Source organism: Cynocephalus volans, chromosome 2 (assembly GCF_027409185.1).
Source record: "Cynocephalus volans isolate mCynVol1 chromosome 2, mCynVol1.pri, whole genome shotgun sequence".
Taxonomy (NCBI): Eukaryota; Metazoa; Chordata; class Mammalia; order Dermoptera; family Cynocephalidae; genus Cynocephalus; species Cynocephalus volans.
The window spans coordinates 81881285-81901449 of record NC_084461.1 but is presented as its reverse complement, the minus strand read 5'-3'; the positions used below and the strand labels follow the sequence as shown (position 1 = coordinate 81901449).

Sequence of the window (20165 nt, the reverse complement as noted above, 5' to 3'; positions counted from 1 at the left end):
TAAATGAAATTTGTATTAAAAGACCCAGGCACATAGTAGATATTCAAGGAAGTTAGTTATCTCCCCCCTCAACCCATTTTTGTTTTTGTTTTTGTTTTCTTTGCTGGATGTATCTTCTAGTTCTGTAAGTGAGAAATTCCAGTGCCCAGGAATGGCCAGGCTGTAGGAAAAGGTGGTTCATGCTACACAGTCTTATTAAACTTAATTGAATGGTATTCACATAAGATTGATTGGCTCTTTAAAGTCAAATAAATCAGTTCAACAAGAAACATACTTTTCTAGAAGGAAAATGTACTTGAAAAGTTATGTTAGGGTGCGAGCTAAGCTTCCGGTAAAGGAGACCCAAAAGACCCAACTTTTATTTTGTCTTTTTCGTGACCGGCACTCAGCCAGTGAGTGCACCGGCCATTCCTATATAGGATCCGAACCCGCGGCGGAAGCGTCGCAGCGCTCCCAGCACCGCACTCTCCCAAGTGCGCCACTGGCTCGGCAAGACCCAACTTTTAAATAACATTAAAAGTTATATTTTTTCCCACATAAAGTCCAGAGAGATCGAGGCTGATGAGATGGCTATGTTGTCATCACCACATGGCTTCCATCTCTGGGCCAAAGCAGCTGTTCCACTTTTCACCAGAAGACCCAGAAGTTGCATAGGTCACTTCTGCTCACATTCTACCAGCAAAGACTTGGTCACATGGCCACACCCACTGCTTGGAGAATAAGAGACTCTCCAATGGGGTCAGCATGTGTCCTGCTATAACTCACGGAGTCCCTATTACTAGGAGGAAAAAGAGAAAAATGAATGTTGGGGGTTAAACCTACAACAGAAGCCAAATTAGGATCACAAGGCTCCACGGTAAAAGTATGAGATAATTAAAATATATTCACATTTACACAAAATCTCCCAGTCAAGGACAAGCTTTGAATACTGACCCTGAGCCTGAGTTCTGGAGCCTGGGTTGCTCACAGCAGTGCTTGTGGGTATGGATTTTGGTGTAAAATGTAGTCCAGGAGGAATAAAGTGGCCTGATTTGCATTCGACAGAGAGAATTCTGTCGGCATTTAGAGGATTAAATTTGAAGGGAGTCAGGGAAGCCATGCAGAAGGCTTTTAGAATAATCTAAATAAGGAATAATGAGGCAATGTTGGCAGAGGTTGTTTCAAGAGATATTTTAAGAATTAGTATCAAAGGACTTAGGAAATGTATCAGGTAGAATAGGTTAAACTGTTGTTGCAAATGGACTTTTAGTAATTAGAATCCACAGGACTCAGGAATCTGTGTTGGTTAGGGTAGGCCAAACTGCAATTATAAATAGATACCCAAATATTTAACAGCTCAAATGTAGTAGAACTTTACTTCTCACTCACATATAGTCCAAGGCAGGTGTTACTGGTTGGCAGATGGCTCCCCATGCAGTGATTTTGGAACTCAGGCTCCTTCCACCTCAAATCACTTTTAACACGTTATATTTTAAGAGCCACATTTTGTTCACTGGCACATGTAGTAATGGAAATAATACTATCACTTAGTTTATACCAACTCTAAATTGAAAGGTATGTAGAAAAATGAATATATAGGATAAACAGATTGTAGAAATATCCATTGGGAGAAAAAAGTCTCTTGTGATATAGGTAAAATCTTTTGAACTTTAGCAACGTTCAATTGTGAGTTTCAGAAATTGAAATATTTCTGCTCAAGTTTCAATCGTTTTCTATAGAAAATTTAACTTTCATTTGCTAAAACCCTGATGATAATTTCCCAGACACACAGTCAACAAATGATGCTCTGCCTATTTTTTTAAAAAGTGCATTTATTATTTACCCCAAAAGGAGAAAAATATAATAAATTATAGGAATAGTTTTTTCAAGTGTATTAATAAAACAGGTCTTAGTGTTTAACACAGTAAGTTTTAGTTTCCTGGAAAACTAGTTTCTGGGGAAGGGCTCATTCTCTGTCAAGGGTGTGCAAATGGAGAAATTTGGGAGATCCCCCTCATTTGAAGGATACAAAACTTTGGAGAGAAGAGGTTAAATGACCTTTCTAAGATTACAATGATTTTAAGAAGCTCAGTGGACTCTGGCTGTTGTTCTTTCTACCATAGGACTGTGACTAGTGTTACAGAATCCAAAAGGAAGAAAATTCCAGAGTCAATGGAGGTAACAACATTCAGTGTGACCCACAGATGGAAGGGGTTGAAGACTAAGAAAAGGCCTTTGAAATTGGTGATTTTTAAAAAAAGCTACTAGTGACACTCAAGGAAATAATTTTGGAAAAGTATTGGGAGAGCCAAAAAAAAAAAAAAAAAAACAATTGAGAGTATAAATAGTTTAGGGTCTAACTTTTTTTTTTTAATATTCTTAATTTTTTTTTTTAACCTGGAAAGATAAAGTGCCTTTAAAAAATAATTTTTTATTTTTTTATTTTTTATTTTATTTTATTTTGTTAGTATGGCTATATATAAACATGGTAACATATTTCAGCAGAATTTCAGGGAAAATTATTTCCCTTTAGGTAAAAAAAGAAAAATATTTTTTAATGGTGACAGAGTCAATGCATTAATTACTGGTTGTAGAAGGAATTTCCAGAGGCTAGAGGAGTAAGGTCCTTTGGAAAGAAAGACATCTAGGACACTCTCCTTTATTGTGGTGCTTGTTTTGTCACAGATTAAAACACAATTTATATTCAGAACCAAAGCAGGATTTGTCTAAAGCAGTGTAAGTAAGCACCAGCTTTGCATATTTTTGTTTACCTAACCTTTCAGAAGTTATCAGGAAATTGCATTTAGTTACCACCTGTTTATGCCAGATTTAAAGAGGAACTTGAGTAAGCTGTATTTATCCCAAATACAACATACTACAATGTGAATAATTGTTCTCGAATATTCTAACCTCTGCATATATGAGAGAAAAAAATAAACTTAAAAATTACTCCAAAAAAAATCAAGTCTCTTCCTATCTTTTACACTTTCTATGTATAGTGTGTCTAATGTGCCTTCTACTCAAAGAAAGAAATTTACTTAGTTCTGCCCTATACTGCATTTTATCATAGTATTATTTTTAATTCGTCCATGTGCTGTATCATGGTAACTTCATCAACATGAAATTTTAAATTCATTGGACTATTCATGCTCCTCATTGTGGAAAAAAAATGTTACTTTTTTTCTAGTATATGAAGCAATCTGCAATTACAAACCTCTTGCATCTGCATTTTAACGTATTTAGTTATTTAGCCCTGTGAAATATTTCCATTGTAGGGTGTTACTAGTCTCCAACAAAAAAATGAAGAAGGATTAGGAGAGTACAAGGAAATAATTTTAACACATAAATAAGGTACCTGTGTTGATTTAAATCATCAGTGAAAGTAAATGTGTATAAAGACAATCTACTGCTTTGAGTACTTTTTGACCTTCACTATTTTTACAGCCTCGTTCAAATGTGAAGAACCTTATTCTACAAGGACACCCTCTCTGTTGCGTTTGGGCATCAAACGTGCTAGCTTTAAATATTTGTGGAAAGATAGGATACTCTCAGGAGGCTCTAGCTTAAATTTGAATTCTAACTAACTGTTCACATAATATTTATGTTCGCTTCTCTTTTTCTCTTTTGTCTTCTTCCTCCTCCTCCTTTTCCTTCTAATACAGAGACTTAGTTCCAATTTGGCATTGTTTTTATTAGGACTTAGCATTATCAAGTAGTTATAGGTCCCCAAAACATACAGTAGCTGTTTCTGTTTCATTATGTACTAGGTTTGGAATGCAATTGATTTAAACTTGTTAATCGGGAAACTCATTTATTCTGAGAATAAAAACCAAGAGAACCATTATCAGATGGCTATTTATATTATAAGTATCTTTAATACTGTTTTAAGAGAAGAGAGGCTGCCATCTTGTGTATGATGTGTTTATTGCTACATTAAAGTGGACCTGTTCAGACCAAGTTTAGTTCTTTGTTGATTTAAATTACATTAAAGACTAAACGATTGCACAAAATGTTGAAGTATTCATCAGTAATCTGATTTCTAAAATAAAAATAAAACATAACATTGGGAACATGTACTCCTTTACTACATGATAATATATTATAGAAACCGTCTAATTCCTCTTTTTAAAACAATTTGATACTGGAATTGAGAAACAATTGATATGCCCTAGGTTTAGAATACTCTAGAACTTTAAAGCATGGAATTTATACTTATAAAATGACATAATAATGTTTTTAAAAACAAATTCTGAAGTTAAGGCTATCTGACAAAATGAATGTATAAAAGGTTCTTTTGAATATGACATTAATCACAGTAAAATCTGAATTTTAATTTCTAACTAACACTTTCTAATTTCATCTTCCACAGTTTTTGCTCTTTTTAAATTTTATCATAACCATTAAAAAACATTTTAATGAGGATAACGGTCCAGCTAATGATAATGAGCATATGTTGCTAGAAAATGTATGGGAACCACAAAGTGTGCAGTAGAGTTGCCCTAACTTTGGTTTGATAGCAGAACCACAGGCTGCACAATAATTTAATGAATATTAGTGCCATCTTGTGGTAAAATAGAACATTGCAACAAAATAGCACTAGCGCATGAATATATTGTTTGAGTTTTTGAACCAATGAACTAATTTTTTTTTTTTTTTTGTATAATATTTATTAAAGATTAACCACGTGTTAGTAGCTTGGGCTTACTGGGAAATCTATTATAATAAAATGACTGAGTTCACTGGAAAGTCTGTAACAGTAAAATAACCCCAACAACAGTGAACTTTCTTGCTATGAAATATAATAAGGTAGCATTTTTCAAAGAGAAATCTAAGGATTGTTAGTCCTGAAAGATGCACTCAAGAAATGTAGACCCCACAGTCAAAAAAGACTGGTGAATTCTGCATGTCATCCTCCCTTCTTGGAGAGTTAAAGTGCACATTCACTTATTTAAAGTCTAAAACCATTGAATTTATTTAATTTTCTTCAAATCAGCATTTTCCAAATATGTTTGATCAGAGAACTCCTTTTTAAAAAAAACAAATACGTAATATCTATTAATATCACCAGATAATATCTTGTAAAATAAGCTTGGTAAAAACACTTCCAAACATAGAGTTTAGAGCATTAGTGACAAATCTTTTACTGAACCCAAATTAAAAGGACAATGTCTCCAGTTACCCATATTGGAATCACAACAAACTGAAGATCTTGAACTATTAAGGACTCTTAATGACTAAGGTTCCCTTAAGTTAGGAGCTTGAAAGCTATTGGAAATTTCTTAAAGAAACTTGGCTATATTTAAACCTTATTAAATTTTAATAATACCACCCAGAGGGCTGTATGTGATGGCTGGAAAGAAAGAAATGTAGCAAATTTTATCTTATGAAGTCAAAACAAGGAGAAAAAAGTCAGACGACTGACCCACCATGAGTGTATACCTGGATCTGTTTTTTTCTGTACTTTTGGCTGTGAAATTTGCTGACATACTTACTGTCTCCAGACCAGTTCACCTTGTGACTTTTAACCACACACTTACAAAATATTGCACCATCATAATGTGTCTTCGGAGACCCTAAAAAACAGCCTCTGTCCTTCTCTCCTTGACGCCAATCTTTGATATCTTTGTGCCTATTGCAGTCTCAAAATCTGTTCTTAAACCATAACTTAACTCTTAGATTACACTTTTTAGCTGACAATTTACTTCTTTAGGCCGCTGGATATTTACTGCTTCAAATGGCACCATAGATATGATGCCGAGAATGAAAAAGGTTGTGTTTGGAGGCGGCATGGTGTGGCAGTTAAGTTTCAAGTCCAAGCCACCTGCTGTACAACTTAGGGAATTTACTCTCCTATTCCATGCTGCAGTTTCTCCTACTGTAAACTCACGTCTGATATAATAAGTGTTTCATAAATGTTAGCTATAGTGATCTAAGTTCTCTTTTATATCATCAAGATATGTATCATCAAGACCTAGTGGACCACCCAGCAGGATTCCAGGAACCAGCTTTACCTAACTCTTAGGGGATTTTGACAGTTAAACTGTTTAGTGATTGAGGAAGATGTTTCTGTGAAGGAGCTAGAAGCAAATTCCTTTTCAAAAAGACTTACTTTTGAGTGTGGAGGCCTCTGTGCTAAATTACTAGAGGTTATAGAGTTGGATATTAATATCAATAACTGCTGACAAACCCAACAAGCTCGAGTTTCTTGAGATCACTTTTCTTGTAAGAGGACTAATCACAGTTTTTTGGGAACAAAGAATAGGGGATTGATACACCTCAAGATTAACGAATGTTTTGTGATGATGTGCTAGAAAAAGCACGAGTTCATCTCATCTCCAGATTTGCCATTGAGTCTGGCCCCTGCCACATCCTTATTAACAACACGACCTGGAACAAGCCACTCAACCTTTCCTAGTTTTGTCCTCTATAGTATCTAAATGATTACCTAACATTTTTACACAATAGTTTTACAATACCACTTTAAAGTTAAAGAAGGAAAATACGGTGTCCAGATTTCCTAAATTCCTGAGTAGAAGAAACATTGGACTTGGAGTCTGAAACTCTAAATTTGCCGTCCACTCCTGTCACTTGTAGCTTACCCATTATGAGATTTGAGGTAAGTCACACTGAATCTCAGATTGTTTCTCACCTGCAATATAGGTTGATAATATATGTTTTTTCCACCTTCACAGAGCTGTTATGAGAATTGTTTTAGTTCATCTGTGCTGCTATAACAAAATATCTTAGACTGGGTAATTTATAAACAGAAGTTTATTTCTCACAGTTCTGGAGGCAGGAAGTTCAAGATCAAGGTACCAGCAGGTTCAGTCTCTGGTAAGGGCTGGTTTCTGCTTCCAAGATTGTTACTCATTGCTGGGTCCTCCAGAAAGAACAAACAGTGTGTCCTCATATGGCAGAAGGGATGGAAGAGGTGAACTTGCCGCCTACCCAAGTGCTTTTATAAGGCACTAATCCATTTAGGAGGGTAGAGTCCTCATGGCCTGGTCATCTCCTGAAGGGCCCACCTCTTAATAATATTGCATTGGGGATTTAGTTTCAACGTGAATTTTGGATTGAACACAAACATTCAAACCATAGCAAGGATGTATTTGATAGCACTCTCACTCTGTACACTGATTCATTTACTCACTCATTTAACAAACACTTATTAAGATTAAGAAGAGTGACATCAGCAAGATGGCAGAACAGGAGGTTTGACCCCACATGCAATCAAAGAAACCCTGAAATAAACATCCATCCACACATGAAAATACCTTCGTGAGACCTTTGGATTACGAGTGAGAAATTACAGCATGCTGGTGGAGTATAGAAATGGGAAAAGACACAGTGAAGAGGGCTAGAAGGACAGAATTGCTCTACTCATGTCACTCCACTCCCAAGATCACACAGCTCAGGGCCTAGAGAGATCCCTCTTTCCAGAAGCTCTCTTGTGGGGAGAGTGAAGTGTGCATCTGAATTTCCCACAGACCCAGGCTCCAGACCCACCCCAGCACCAGTTGGTCCCTGCAGGAAAAAACAAAACAAAACAAAACAAAACAAAAAACCTGCCACCCAAGAATACTTTAGCCAGCAAAGCTGTCCTTCAGAACTGAAGGAGAGATGTAGACCTTTCCAGACAAAGAAAAGCTGAGGGAATTTATCACCACCAAACCTACCTTTCAAGAAATGCTAAAGGGAGTTCTTCACATTGAAATAAAAGGATGCTTATTAACAGTGTGAAGACATATAAAAGTATAAAACTCATTAATAAAGGTAAGAATAGAGTCAAATCCAGAATACTCTAATACTATAATGGTGGTGCATAAATCACTTTTAACTCTGGCGTAAAAGCCAAAAGACAAAAGAATTAAAAATAACTATAGCAAAGTATCTACAAAACAACCAGTAAACAATTAGCAAAATGACAATATTAAGTTCTTACCTATTAATAATTACTATGAATGTAAATGGCTTAAATTCTCTAATCAAAAGACATGGAGTGGCTGAATGGATTAAAAAAAAAAAAACAAGACTCAGCTATGTGCTGCCTACAAAAGACTCACTTCACCTTTAAGGACACACATAAATTGAAAGTAAAGAAATGGAAACATATATTCCATGCAGATGGAAACCAAAACAGAGCAGAGAAAGCAATACCTATATCAGACAAAATAGACAGAGTAAAACTAAAAAAAGACAAAGAAGGTCATCATATAATAGGTTACTATGTAATAATAGAATGGTCAATTTATTACAAGAATATGTCAATTGTAAATATACGTGCACCCAACATTGGAGTACCTAAATATATAAAGCAAATATTAATAGATCTAAAGGGAGGATAGACTGCAGTACTTCAACAGCCCAGTTTCAGCCCTGGACAGATCAAAGTCAATAAAGAAACACTGGACTTAAACTACACTTGAGACCAAAGGGACCTAAGAGATATACACAGAACATTCCATCCATTAGCAGCAGATTACACATTCTTCTCAAGGACACAAGGAACATTCTGCAGGATATATCATAAGTTAGGTCACAAAACAAGCCTTAACAAATTTAAGAAGATTGAAATCATATCAAGTATCTTTTCTGAACACAAAAGTAGAAAAATAAAAATCAATTACAGGAGAATAACCAGTATGGTACTAGCATAAAACCAGACATAAAGACCAATGGAACAGAATAGAGAACCCAGAAATAAATACATCGTACATGGTCAACTAATTTTTGACAAAGATGCCAGGAGCACACAATGAAGGAAAGACAGTCTCTTCAATAAATGGTGGCGGAAAAACTGGATATCCATATGCAAAAGAATGAAGTTTGACCCTTATCTTACACCATGTACCAACATGAACTCAGAATGGGTTAAAGACTTAAATGTAAGACCTTACCCTGGAAAACTTCTAGAAGGAAATTGTAGGAAAAAAAATTGTCCTTGACATTGGTCTTGGCAACTATTTTTTGGATGTGAAACCAAAAGCACAGGCAGCAAAAGCAAAAATAGGCAAATAGGAATACATCAAACTAAAAGGCTTCTGCATAGCAAAAGAAGCAATCAACAAAATGAAAAGGCAATCTATGGACTGGGAGAAAATATTGTCAAACCATTTATCTGATAAGAAGCTCATATCCAAAATATATAAGGAACTACTACAACTCAATAGCTAGGTAGCTAGCTAAACAAACAAACAAACAAACAAACAAACAAATAAATAAATAAAAACTTGGATTTTTAAAAAAAAAACTTGGGGAAAGAACATGAATAAAAATGTCTCCAAAGAAGGCATACAAATAGCCAATAAGCATATGAAAAGGTCCTCAGCATCACTAATCATCAGGGAATTGCAAATTAAAAACACAGTGAGATATCACCTCACACCTGTTAGGGCAGCTATTATTAAAAAAACAAAAAAGATAATGTGTTGGCCAAGTTGTGGAGAAAAGGTGACCCTTGTACACTGTTGGTGGGAATGCAAATTGGTGCAGACATATGGAAAACAGTATGAAGTTTCCTCAAAAAGATAAAAATAGGATTGCTATGTGATCCAGCAATCTCACCTCTAGGTATTTATCCAAAGGGATTAAAGTCAGAATTTAGAAGAGCTATTAGTATTCCCATATTCATTATAGCATTATTCACAACAGCAAAGATATGGAAACAACCCAAACATCAATCGATGGATGAATGGTGCTATGGTTTAAATGTATGTGTTTCCCAAAAAGTTATATGTTAGAACCTAAGACCCAGTGTGATAATTTTAAGAGGTAGAGCCTTTAGGAGGTGATTAAGTTGTAAGTGCTCTGCCCTCATGAATGTGAGTCATACCCTTATTAAAGGGCTAGAGGGTCCTAGCAAGGCTCTTTTGCCCTTCTCTTTTCTGCCGTGTGACGATGCAGCAAAAAGACACCACCATCTTAGAAGCAGAGGGTGAGCCTTCGCCAGATGCTAAATGTATCAACACCTTGATCTTGGACTTCTCAGCCTCCAGATCTGTAAGAAATAAGTTTTCATTATTTTAGATTACCCAGTCTGAGGTATTCTGTTATAGCAGCCTGGAGTGTACTAAGACAAATGGATAAAGAAAATGTGGTATATGCATACAGTGAAATATTATTCAGCCTTTAAAAAAGGGAAATCCTGCAATATACAACAACATGGATAAACCTTAAGGACATTATGTTAGGTGAAGTATGACACTCACAGAAAGAAATTCTGTATGATCTTACTTGTATGTGGAATCTAAAAAAGTCAGATTCATAGAAGCCAACAGCAGAATGAGTCTAAGGGCTGGGGAGCAGGTGGGGGGGGGGCGATTTGATACATGTTGGTCAAAGGATACAAATTTTTCAGTTAGAAAGGAAGAATAAGCTCAAGAAATCTGTTGTATAGCATGGTAATTATAGTTAACAACAATGTGTTGTATACTTGAAAGTTGCTAAGAGAATAGATTTTAAGTGTTCTCACTACAAACAAATATGTGAGGAAATGCATGTGTTAATTAGCTTGATTTAGCCATTCCACAATGTATACATATTTCGGAACATCTTGTTGTACACAATAAATATTACAATTTTTAATCAATTAAAAATAAAGAAGAAGAAAAAAATAAAGAAATCCTGCCATTTGCAAAACATGGATGGGCCTGAAGGACTTACGCTGAGTGAAATAAACTAGACACAGAAAGACAAATACTGCATGATCTCACTTATGTGTGGAATGGCTTATATGTGGAATAGCTATACTCATAATAAAAGAGTAGAATGGTGATTGCCAGGGGCTGGGGCAAGCAGGGAAGGAAGAGGTGATCTTTAAAGGGTACAAGGTTTCAAATATTCAAGATAAATAAGTTCTGGAGATCTAGTGAACACCATAGTGTCTATAGTTAAAAATACTATATTCTTAAATTTTTCTAAGAGGGTAGATCTTATGTTAAATATTCCTACTACAAAATAATAATGATGATGGAGGGAGGAGGAAACTTTGGAAAGTGATGGATATGTCTGTGACCTTGATGGTAGTGATGGTTTCACGGGTATATATTTACTCATTGAGTTTTATACATTAAGTAAGTACAGATTTTTATATGTCAATCAAAGCTCAATAAAGTGGTTTCCAAAATTATTAAATGTAATTGGCTAATGCTAAAAACAAAAATAAGCTTATTGAGTGCCTACTCTGCCCCAGACACTCTCCCATGTACTAGGCAGAATCCTGGCCCTCATGGTGTTATATCCAGTAGGAAAAAACACACAATAAACAGGTAAACATACAAATTACCAATGTACAGATGTAAACGTAACTACAGATGTACACATACAAATGTAACTTGTGTAATGATGAGTACTAGTAAGGAAGGGAACACATATCAATAGAGAGAATAACAGGGAGACCTAATTCAGATTGGGAGGTTGAGGAAGACATCCTTGAGCCAATTATATTTAAATTGAGATCTGGAGGACGAGAAAGTATCAGACAAGCAAAAGGGAAAGAGAATGGGAAAGTGAGCAACTTTTTCAGCAGAGAAGCTAACTAGCATACGCAAAGACTGAAAGCAGAAAATAACTTCCAGTAATATGGGAACTGGAACATAGTTAGGGGCCCAAGATGAAGTTAGAGTAGCGGCAAGTCCTGTAGACCAGTTACAGATTGTGGATTTTATTGTAGTTGTGCTGTGATCTGAATGTATGTGTCCCTCCAAACTTCATGTGTTCATGAAACCTAATCATGAAACCTAATCATCAATGTGACAATACCTGGGAGATGGGGCCTTGGGATTAATCCCCTTATATAAGAGGCTCCAGAGAGCTGCCTTGCACCATCCACCATGTGAGGACACGGCAAGAAGACGCTGTGTATGAATCAGAGAGTGTAAGAAACAAAATTTTGTTGTTTATAAGGTACCCAGTTTAGTATATTTTGTTTAGTGTGTTTTATAGCAGCCTGAATGGACTATGACAAGGTGTAATTGGAAGCTGTCGAGATGTGTGAGGCTAAGAAGTGAAAGATTATGTTTACAGTTTTAAAAGGTCAGTCTGGCTGATGTGTAGAGAATTGAAGGATGGGACATGGTGGATCTGGAGAGCCCAGTTAGGAGGCTATTACATACAGGCAAGAAATCATGGTCACCTGACTAGTGTGGGAGCAGAGAAGACAGATCCGAGGGGTATTTGGAAGAGAATCAACTGGACGTGGTAGTGTCCTGTATAAAAAGCATGAGGAAAAGAAGGTATTGAGAATAATTTCCTCAATAATAAGGTATCGAGGTTTCTTGCTTGAGCAACTGTCAAATAATGGAACCATTAACAGAGGTGACAAAGCCTGAAGGGGGAACAGGCCTAGCAGCAGAGAAACAAGAGTTAAGTTTTGGACGTGTTAACGTTAGGATGCCTATTTAGCATGCAAGTGGAGGTGTTGTCAAAAGGCAGCAAGCAAAGAGGTTGGGACTGCAGATATAAATGCGATAGTCATCAGCATATAATTGGGATTTAAAGCCATGGGAATGGATGGCAGAGGGTGCAAGAAGACATCAAGCACATGAAGAAAACACCCCCCAAAGTAAGCATTGGAAAAAATACAGTACTAAGAAGAGTGGCCAGAGAGGTTGGAGGGAAGCAGAAGACAGCAGTGCCATGAAGCAGAAGACAGAAGGAGGGAGAGGTCAGCAGTGCTGAGTGCTGCAGACAGGTCATTGGAAACGTGATTTGATAACATGGAGGCCATGGTGATCTCAGCAAGAGCCTCTTCAGAGAAGATATGGAAGCAGAAGCTCCAATGGAAAGGCTTACAGAGTGAAACGGAGATGAAAATTGAAACGAGCATTTATAGAATACTCTAGAATGTCTTTGGTAGACATTCAAGGTGGATAGTACCTGGAGAGCAGGGTAATTTAAGATAGGGGATCATGGAGTGTGTTTAAATGCTGAGGAGGAGCTGCCAGTGCCGAAGTAGAAGTTGAAGGTGCTGGAGAAAATAACTACACTGCGTAGTTGGGCGGCGAGAGAGCCTGGGACCTGGCGCCCTGGAGGAAGGGACGCGGTGGCTTAACAAGCTCCGTAATGTGCTTGTATCCCTCGCTTCCTGCTGCTGCCATCAGCGTAGAATCTGTGAGGATAACCATCTTTGCAATGGCCCGTAGGGTGGTGTCCAAGGATATAAATGAAATATGAGGCAAATGTTTACTATTATTACTATTATTATTACATCGTCTCATTAAATAGTAATAACAGCTAACATTTGTTGGCTACTTATCATATGCAAGGCACTGGGCACTATTCTTAGTACTTTATATAAATTAACCTGTTAACTTACCTTAGAGAGGTTTTGCCTCACAAAAACCCTCTAAGGTAAGTTAGATTATCTCCATTTTACCTAGGCACAGAGAAATTAAATAACTTTATCAGCTAATAAATAGAAAAGTCTGATTTTGAACCCAGTCCATCTGGCTTCAAATCTGTGCTCTCTTTTTTATGATAAATTTATTAATTTGTAGTTTCTGGAGGTAGTTAAAGGTACTGAGTGTTAATCATTTTACCAAAATTATATTTTTAAGAAATCTACTCACTCAGAAAAATAAGATACCTTGAGCACTGTTTTCTAGGTTCCAGTTGCTAAAGAAAACAACATAGTTTCTGTGTTCATACACAGGGCCTACAGGCAGAGATGAGGTGAGGACTGAAGGAAAGTAGTGAGTCAGGGCTGGGGTAAGAGGCAGAGGTAAGGCATGGGCCTCATTCAGGTGTGCAATGTAATGGTCTAACAGAAACTGGAGCTGTGAAATAGGAGAATGGACTCGACTGGGGTATGCATAGGGTCAGAGCCAGACAATGGGCCAGAGCCTGAAATTCAAGCAACATGGGAGATAGTGCAGGGAACAGACCCAGGATTATAGGAAACATCCAAGACTGCAGAAATGAAGGCTGGGGCAAGCAAATAGCACAATAGCACATCAGAAGCCATGCACAAAATCTGAATGAAGTTGGGCACAAGGAAAAGAACCTGGTACCAACTTTTCTGTGACAACCCTAACATCTTTAAATGGTTTTTACAGGAGCAAGAACCAATCCAAATATACCCATCATCAGGAATACCTGATTGGGAGCACCTTGCCTTTGGAGCTGTAATGCTTTAAGTCTGATGGCAAAGTTCCAGATGGCCCCATAAGGACATTATTTGGAGAGGCTTTGCCAAAGCTCTCCCGACTCTCTTAATTTAATTATATCTCTTAATATAATTAGTTTTCCTTCCTTCCTTTTCATTATTTCTTTCATTTCCTCCTTTAACTTGTCTTTCTTCTTTTTGCTTTCCTTCCTTTTTTTTTTAAAGTGGAGGCTTACAACAATTGGCCTGTGCAAGACCTCTCCCCTGTTTTTGTTTATCCCCCTTCATATGAGATTTCTCACTCCAATTTTCCTTCATAGAAGATTAGACTAGTGCACTTATGGACCCACACAATGATTACCTGGAAAAAATATTCAGAAATGGAATTGCTGGCTCACAAGGCATATGCATAATTTCACAAGAAATTTCCAGATTGCTTTCTGACATTGCTAAACCGTTCTGTCCTTCCGTCAGCAGAATACAAGGTTTCCCATCTGCTCATGTCCTCACCAACATTAGACATTATCCACTACAGTACTCAGAGATCTTAACTGCAAGTAGAACCCACTCTAGAAAAAAGAAAAAACAAAAACAAAAAACAAAGAATGTGTTCAAGGTAATCAGGGTATGGAATCTCTAGGAGGACCAGCAACTTAAGCTACAAGACCAGAGTGTTTGTTAACTCTTAGCACAATTGTGTTGCCTAATAAATAATCACAAAACCTCAACTGCATGCAACAGTAAGCATTTATTTTAAGTTGGTGAGTTAGCTCGGCAGCTCTGCATCAGGCTGAGATGTCTGGAGTAGTTCTGTGTCACACATCTTATGTCCCTCTCCTTGGGACCAGTGAGCTAACCAGGTATGTTTTATTCTTGGTAGTGGCAGAAGCACGACAGAGGGCATACCCACTTCATAAGCACATTTCAAGCCCCTGTTTGCTAAAATCAGAGCTTGGTCTACTTAAACCCATGGGCCAAAGCAAGTCATGTAGTCAAGTACAAAGTCTGCCCATAGCAGGAGGGGTTACAAAGAGAAGTTGGATACAGAAAGGGGTGAAGAATTGGGGCCAGTAATGGAATCCACCTCAGCAAGGTAGCCAGGAGCAATATGCAGGCACACTACCAGATGGCTCTTTGGCAGGTTACAGAACAAAATTGCCTGGATGCATGTTAAAAACAGCAAGGAAGACTTTATTCAAGACTATTGCAATAGAGAAGAAGACTATTACAATGGGAACAGAGAAAGAACTCAATTCCATTGAAACAAAAGGAAGGGGAGTTTTTAAGCTCTGGGGTGAGCTAGTTTAAAAATACTACAGGATGTTAGGGGAGAGGTTGGTCAGTGTGTTTGCTAATTGGCTCTTATCAAAGTTAGGTTTCTATCCTCCCACAGACACTAGGAGATAGGGTTCTATCTTTCTTGAGCACGTTTCAAAGGGACGGCTCCCAGGTCCTCGAGAAAAACATTCCTGGGTTGTTAAACTGGCAAGAGATGGAGAGATTTACATTACAAAGGGGCAGAGAAAGAATTTTCAATTGCAAGTTTTCTAAAGTAAACGCTCTAACAGAAGGGAGGTCAGGGACCTAAAATCAGGAAGGAAACTGTCTAGCTTAGTCAAGCTGAGGGCAATGTTAAGGGCATCTTGGTCAGTACATAAGAGCCACACAGTAGGAACCAGTTCCCACCACGGATGCTGAGCACAGAACAATGGACTTGCACAACTGCTGCTTCTGAAAGTCAGTGTCTCTCCCCAGCCTCCTCCTCCACTGTTCCTTCCTCATACTTCTTTCTTCCATATCTAAGAGTAGTAGCTTGTATTCCCCAGAGAATGACTGCAACAATATTTCCTACACCACATGCGCTTCTTAAAATGTGACCTTAGCGTTCCTCACACTAAGTGGTGAGTTTTATGTCTCCTTTCCTTCAATCTGAACAGGGCTTAGTCAAATGGCTAGGATCATTCAAATGGCTAGATTATTAAAGTGTCGTGCACTTCCACCTTGCCATCTCGAGATGCCTAGTCTGGTAATCTAAATGCCATGCTATGAGGAAGCCAAACTAGACCAAGACCACATGGAGAGCCATGTGTAGATATTTAGCCAACAGCCCAGTGGAGACACCAGCCTACAGCCAGCATATGCGTACATTCATAAATATTTTTACAGTTTGTACTTTTGTGATGAAATCAAACTGTCAAAATGAAATGGAGTTTCACAATGGGAAATTGGGATCATTATATTATTATACTCAGGAACAGGCATATAAAAAACAGGTATCATATTTTGGGGGGAAATTTTGAGAGTTTTGGGAGAGCACCCAAATGATTACATAAGGACAATCAAATCCTGAAAAGCAGTCCTTATACTTACCATAGGTGTTTATGTGTCATTGAGCCGAATGGAGTATTGAGGATGGATATAGTTTGAGTTTAAGAATATCAAGATCATAATTGTAATCCCTGACATTTATATGCTGCTTTTCCATTTTCAGAGCTCCATGCATATTTTTCTTTAAATCATATAGACCATAGTTATCAACTGTAGCTTCAATTTGGACAAAACAGGAAGAATTAAGCCAAATTTTATAAGGGAGTCAGGCCTTATGACTAATGAAGAAGATTGTCATACACTGGAATGACTTGGGGATGTCATTGATTCACCTTTTCTAGGAATCCTTAATAACAGCAAAGACCTTCATTAGGTCAAGATTGGTCTCATTCATCAGCCTCACTCCCAAATGAAAAACAGTATAATATATATGTAAGTATGTAAAGACCCTTCTCTATGTATCTATGAGCTAGACATGTGTCTATGAGCAACTGTGTATCTATGAGCAACTTACTTGAAAGCTCTGAATTTTCTTTATCATCACAGGGAGCTTGGGAGGTATCAGGGGATAATATAAAGTATCCAGTTCATTTAATGAACATTTGTCACCGTTCCCCTGATACCCTCCTCTGAGACCTTCTTCCCTTCCTAACATTGTAAAATGGAAGCTTCTGAGCAAGAAAGAATACAGAACCAAATAGGATGAAATGAAACCAAATTTGAGACTCACCTTTCCCTAAGCTCATTAGCCTAATATAAAATTTCTGCAGCATATATATTTTTAAAACTACTTAAATCAGCCTAGATCGATCATCCTTTTTTTAGTTGACCAGATGATACCAGGAGAAATGTTAGATTAATCTCTATGATGTATAACTTGAATTAAATTTACATATTCAGCATGCAATGGAGTTTTGTTTTTTTAAAAAGTATTAGGACAAGGTTACAGGATTAAGAACAAAAGATAAAATAATAATATTAATAACTTACTATCACTTCAATATATAAGGAAAAATTTACCCTTACTTCCCCATGTGATAAGTGGCATTTAACTTTTTCTTTAAATACTTTCTGATGTTTCACTAAGTGATTCTCTTGCTTCCATAGAAAGGCATGATTAACATGGATCAATCTGTATCTCTTTAACAGGGACAAGTGATCCATACGTGAAGTTTAAAATTGGAGGCAAAGAAGTTTTTAGAAGTAAAACAATACACAAGAACCTCAATCCTGTGTGGGAGGAAAAAGCTTGCATTCTTGTTGATCACCTTAGGGAGCCATTGTATATAAAGGTGAGCCATTCATTTGTTTTTCCCTAATACAATCTGACGTAGAAATTCCTGTTTAATGGTTTTTTGTCATATCTCTTTGTCTGATGAGATTTTTTTCACCAGAGACGTATTCTGCTATTCACAATTCTAATCTATTGATAATGCGATAGAAGCGAGGAGGAGCTAGTGGGAGCATTTTTCTTCAGGACAGGTCTATTGCCAGTCATTTAGGAGGATTACAAAGTAAACCTTCTCCTGCTTGGTACTGTCAGCTGATTTAGTGCACTTAGGGAGCATATAAAAACAAGTTTCCATGTAATAAAGCCAGAAGAGAAGTTTACACAGAATCCTGGCTTTCTGTTTTAGAATTATATTATTTAAGATCCATCATTCCTGGTTGCAAACAAAATGCTTTACTTAGAAGATGAGAAGGGCGAAGATAATGGGGAAAAATATTTCTATCTCCATCATATTATCAAAAGTAGAAAGAATATCTTTCCTTTCATTTGATGTAGTTAAAAGAAAGAAAAGAACTTAAAAGTAACAACCTAATTCTCTGTTACAATCCTAATTCCTTGTTGTATTTTCATGACTGACTTCACTTTAATTCATATCTCTAGATACTTATATTCTTTTTTTCTCCTATGTTCTATCTATTCAGTGACCAAACCTTTTTCTACTTTTACCACAATACATGCTTTTCTCTAAATTGTCACTACGGGCACATGAGCCAAAAATCTCATCTAGTCACTCAGCAGTCTCTGAGCATCCTCTTTCTCTCAAATCTTTATTTGTATTGACTCCAGTTGTTTCCCTCCTCTACAGAAAGGAAAAAGAAATCATCAAGATGTTATTACACTTATAGCACGACAGTTTTTCTGTTATTAAATTTACAGCAGAAAGATTGATGAAAAGAAAGTCTCTTCTACATATGGTTGATACATTTCTAGAAGTCATCATGGGGAGAATTGACCTATATTTACATAAGAAATTGTCTGAAGTGGACATTGGCTAAAGGAAATTTAGTGAACTGTCTTTTAATATATGATGTGTGTGACGGCACAGGACTGATTAATGTGAGAGTGTTCGTAGCCAACCCTCCTCCCACCAAAGGGAAGACCTTCATGGTCAGAGACGTTTCTCCCCTGCTCCTCACCTCTAGACAGAAAGAAATATTCACATGAGAAAAGGAATTACTTTTATAAGAGCTGAGATAGGGAATGAAAAAGGAATAAAAAAAGACAAGTGGGCTGTGAAAGAAGTTTGATTTCAGGGGTGGGGATGGGAGTTGGTCAGGAGAGATGAGTTAGTGCTGCTGCAGCTATGAAGAAAATGGACAGGGAAGGAAAGCAGGTGTTAATATGCACAGCAACAGACGGTTTGGATCTCATTAATGACACATAAATAAAAAATCATGAAAGGAAAGAGAGTTTTGTAAAAATTACTTCTGTCTTGAATCTACCTGTCTTTAATGAGATGTTATTACTCCATGAAAGAACCGTGTGAATCTCTGGTCTTTAAAAGGATTACAAATGAACTTCCCAAAATTACATTAGATATTGGGGTTTCTTTTTTGCTATTCTCTTGTGCTCAAGAATGAGTATTTTTCTATGTAGGAATCTAGATGTCAAAATGCAAACTCAAAAAAGTATATCTTACTAGGCTCAAAAACAAATAAACAAAAATCTGAAGTACATAGAAAAGAATGGTGGTTAAAAAAAGTCATTTTGATTTGAGAGCAAGAATATACACATATATACTGTAAATGGACACTGTGACTGTATGCAGGCCAAAGGGCCTGGCTAATGACACACTATTAGCAAAGGAGCTGAGAGAGAACCCCAGGGTTGGTTTCTATTGTTGTTTTTAATCACTTTGAGCATTTAATATACAAGATTATGCAACCACAATTTAATTTCTGCCATACAGAAGAAGATACATAGTGAATTGTAAAGGATTTGTCACATTTTTACATTTCTACATAAGAAAAAATGATTAGGCTAAGTAGAAATCTCACTGGGATCTAGGACACTAGTACAAACATGAAATAATACTTTATTTTATGCAGCACTTTGTACTTTTTAAAATGCTTTCATATTTTTCAACTGATACTCATTTTCTGTAAAATGCATACAGCTTCCTTTAAGAAAAATCTGTAACTTTTAGCTTTATTTTTTCCATTTTTTTTCTTTGCATTATCCATTTTTTGCTTTTTTACACTGAAAGTCCTGAATGAAATACATTGGTGCAAATGATATTTTAAGTTACTAGAATTTCATGAGAATTGCATAGTTTTTATTGTCTCTATACATCCCTGTGTGATTGGCTTACTCGATTTTGATATGATGCCCACATCCTCCAGGATGGATGGTTAACCTTTCCCAAAAGACTTCTTATGAACTGATTCTGAGGTGAATGGTAATAAGAAAATGCATCTGTGAACTAGATGGTTAGAATATATTAAGTCTACAACTCTCCCATCT

General features: G+C 36.8%; 1 protein-coding gene across 18 annotated transcripts in view; it reads left to right on the top strand.

The window, feature by feature from the left end:
- MCTP1 (multiple C2 and transmembrane domain containing 1) overlaps positions 1 to 20165 on the top strand; it is a 536345-nt gene that overhangs the window by 278346 nt on the left and 237834 nt on the right. For all 18 annotated transcript variants that reach the window (XM_063085528.1, XM_063085527.1, XM_063085526.1 and 15 more), the window contains one exon: positions 17561 to 17703. In XM_063085528.1, coding sequence (XP_062941598.1) covers positions 17561 to 17703 — 143 coding nt within the window. The remainder of the gene's footprint in view (positions 1 to 17560; positions 17704 to 20165) is intronic.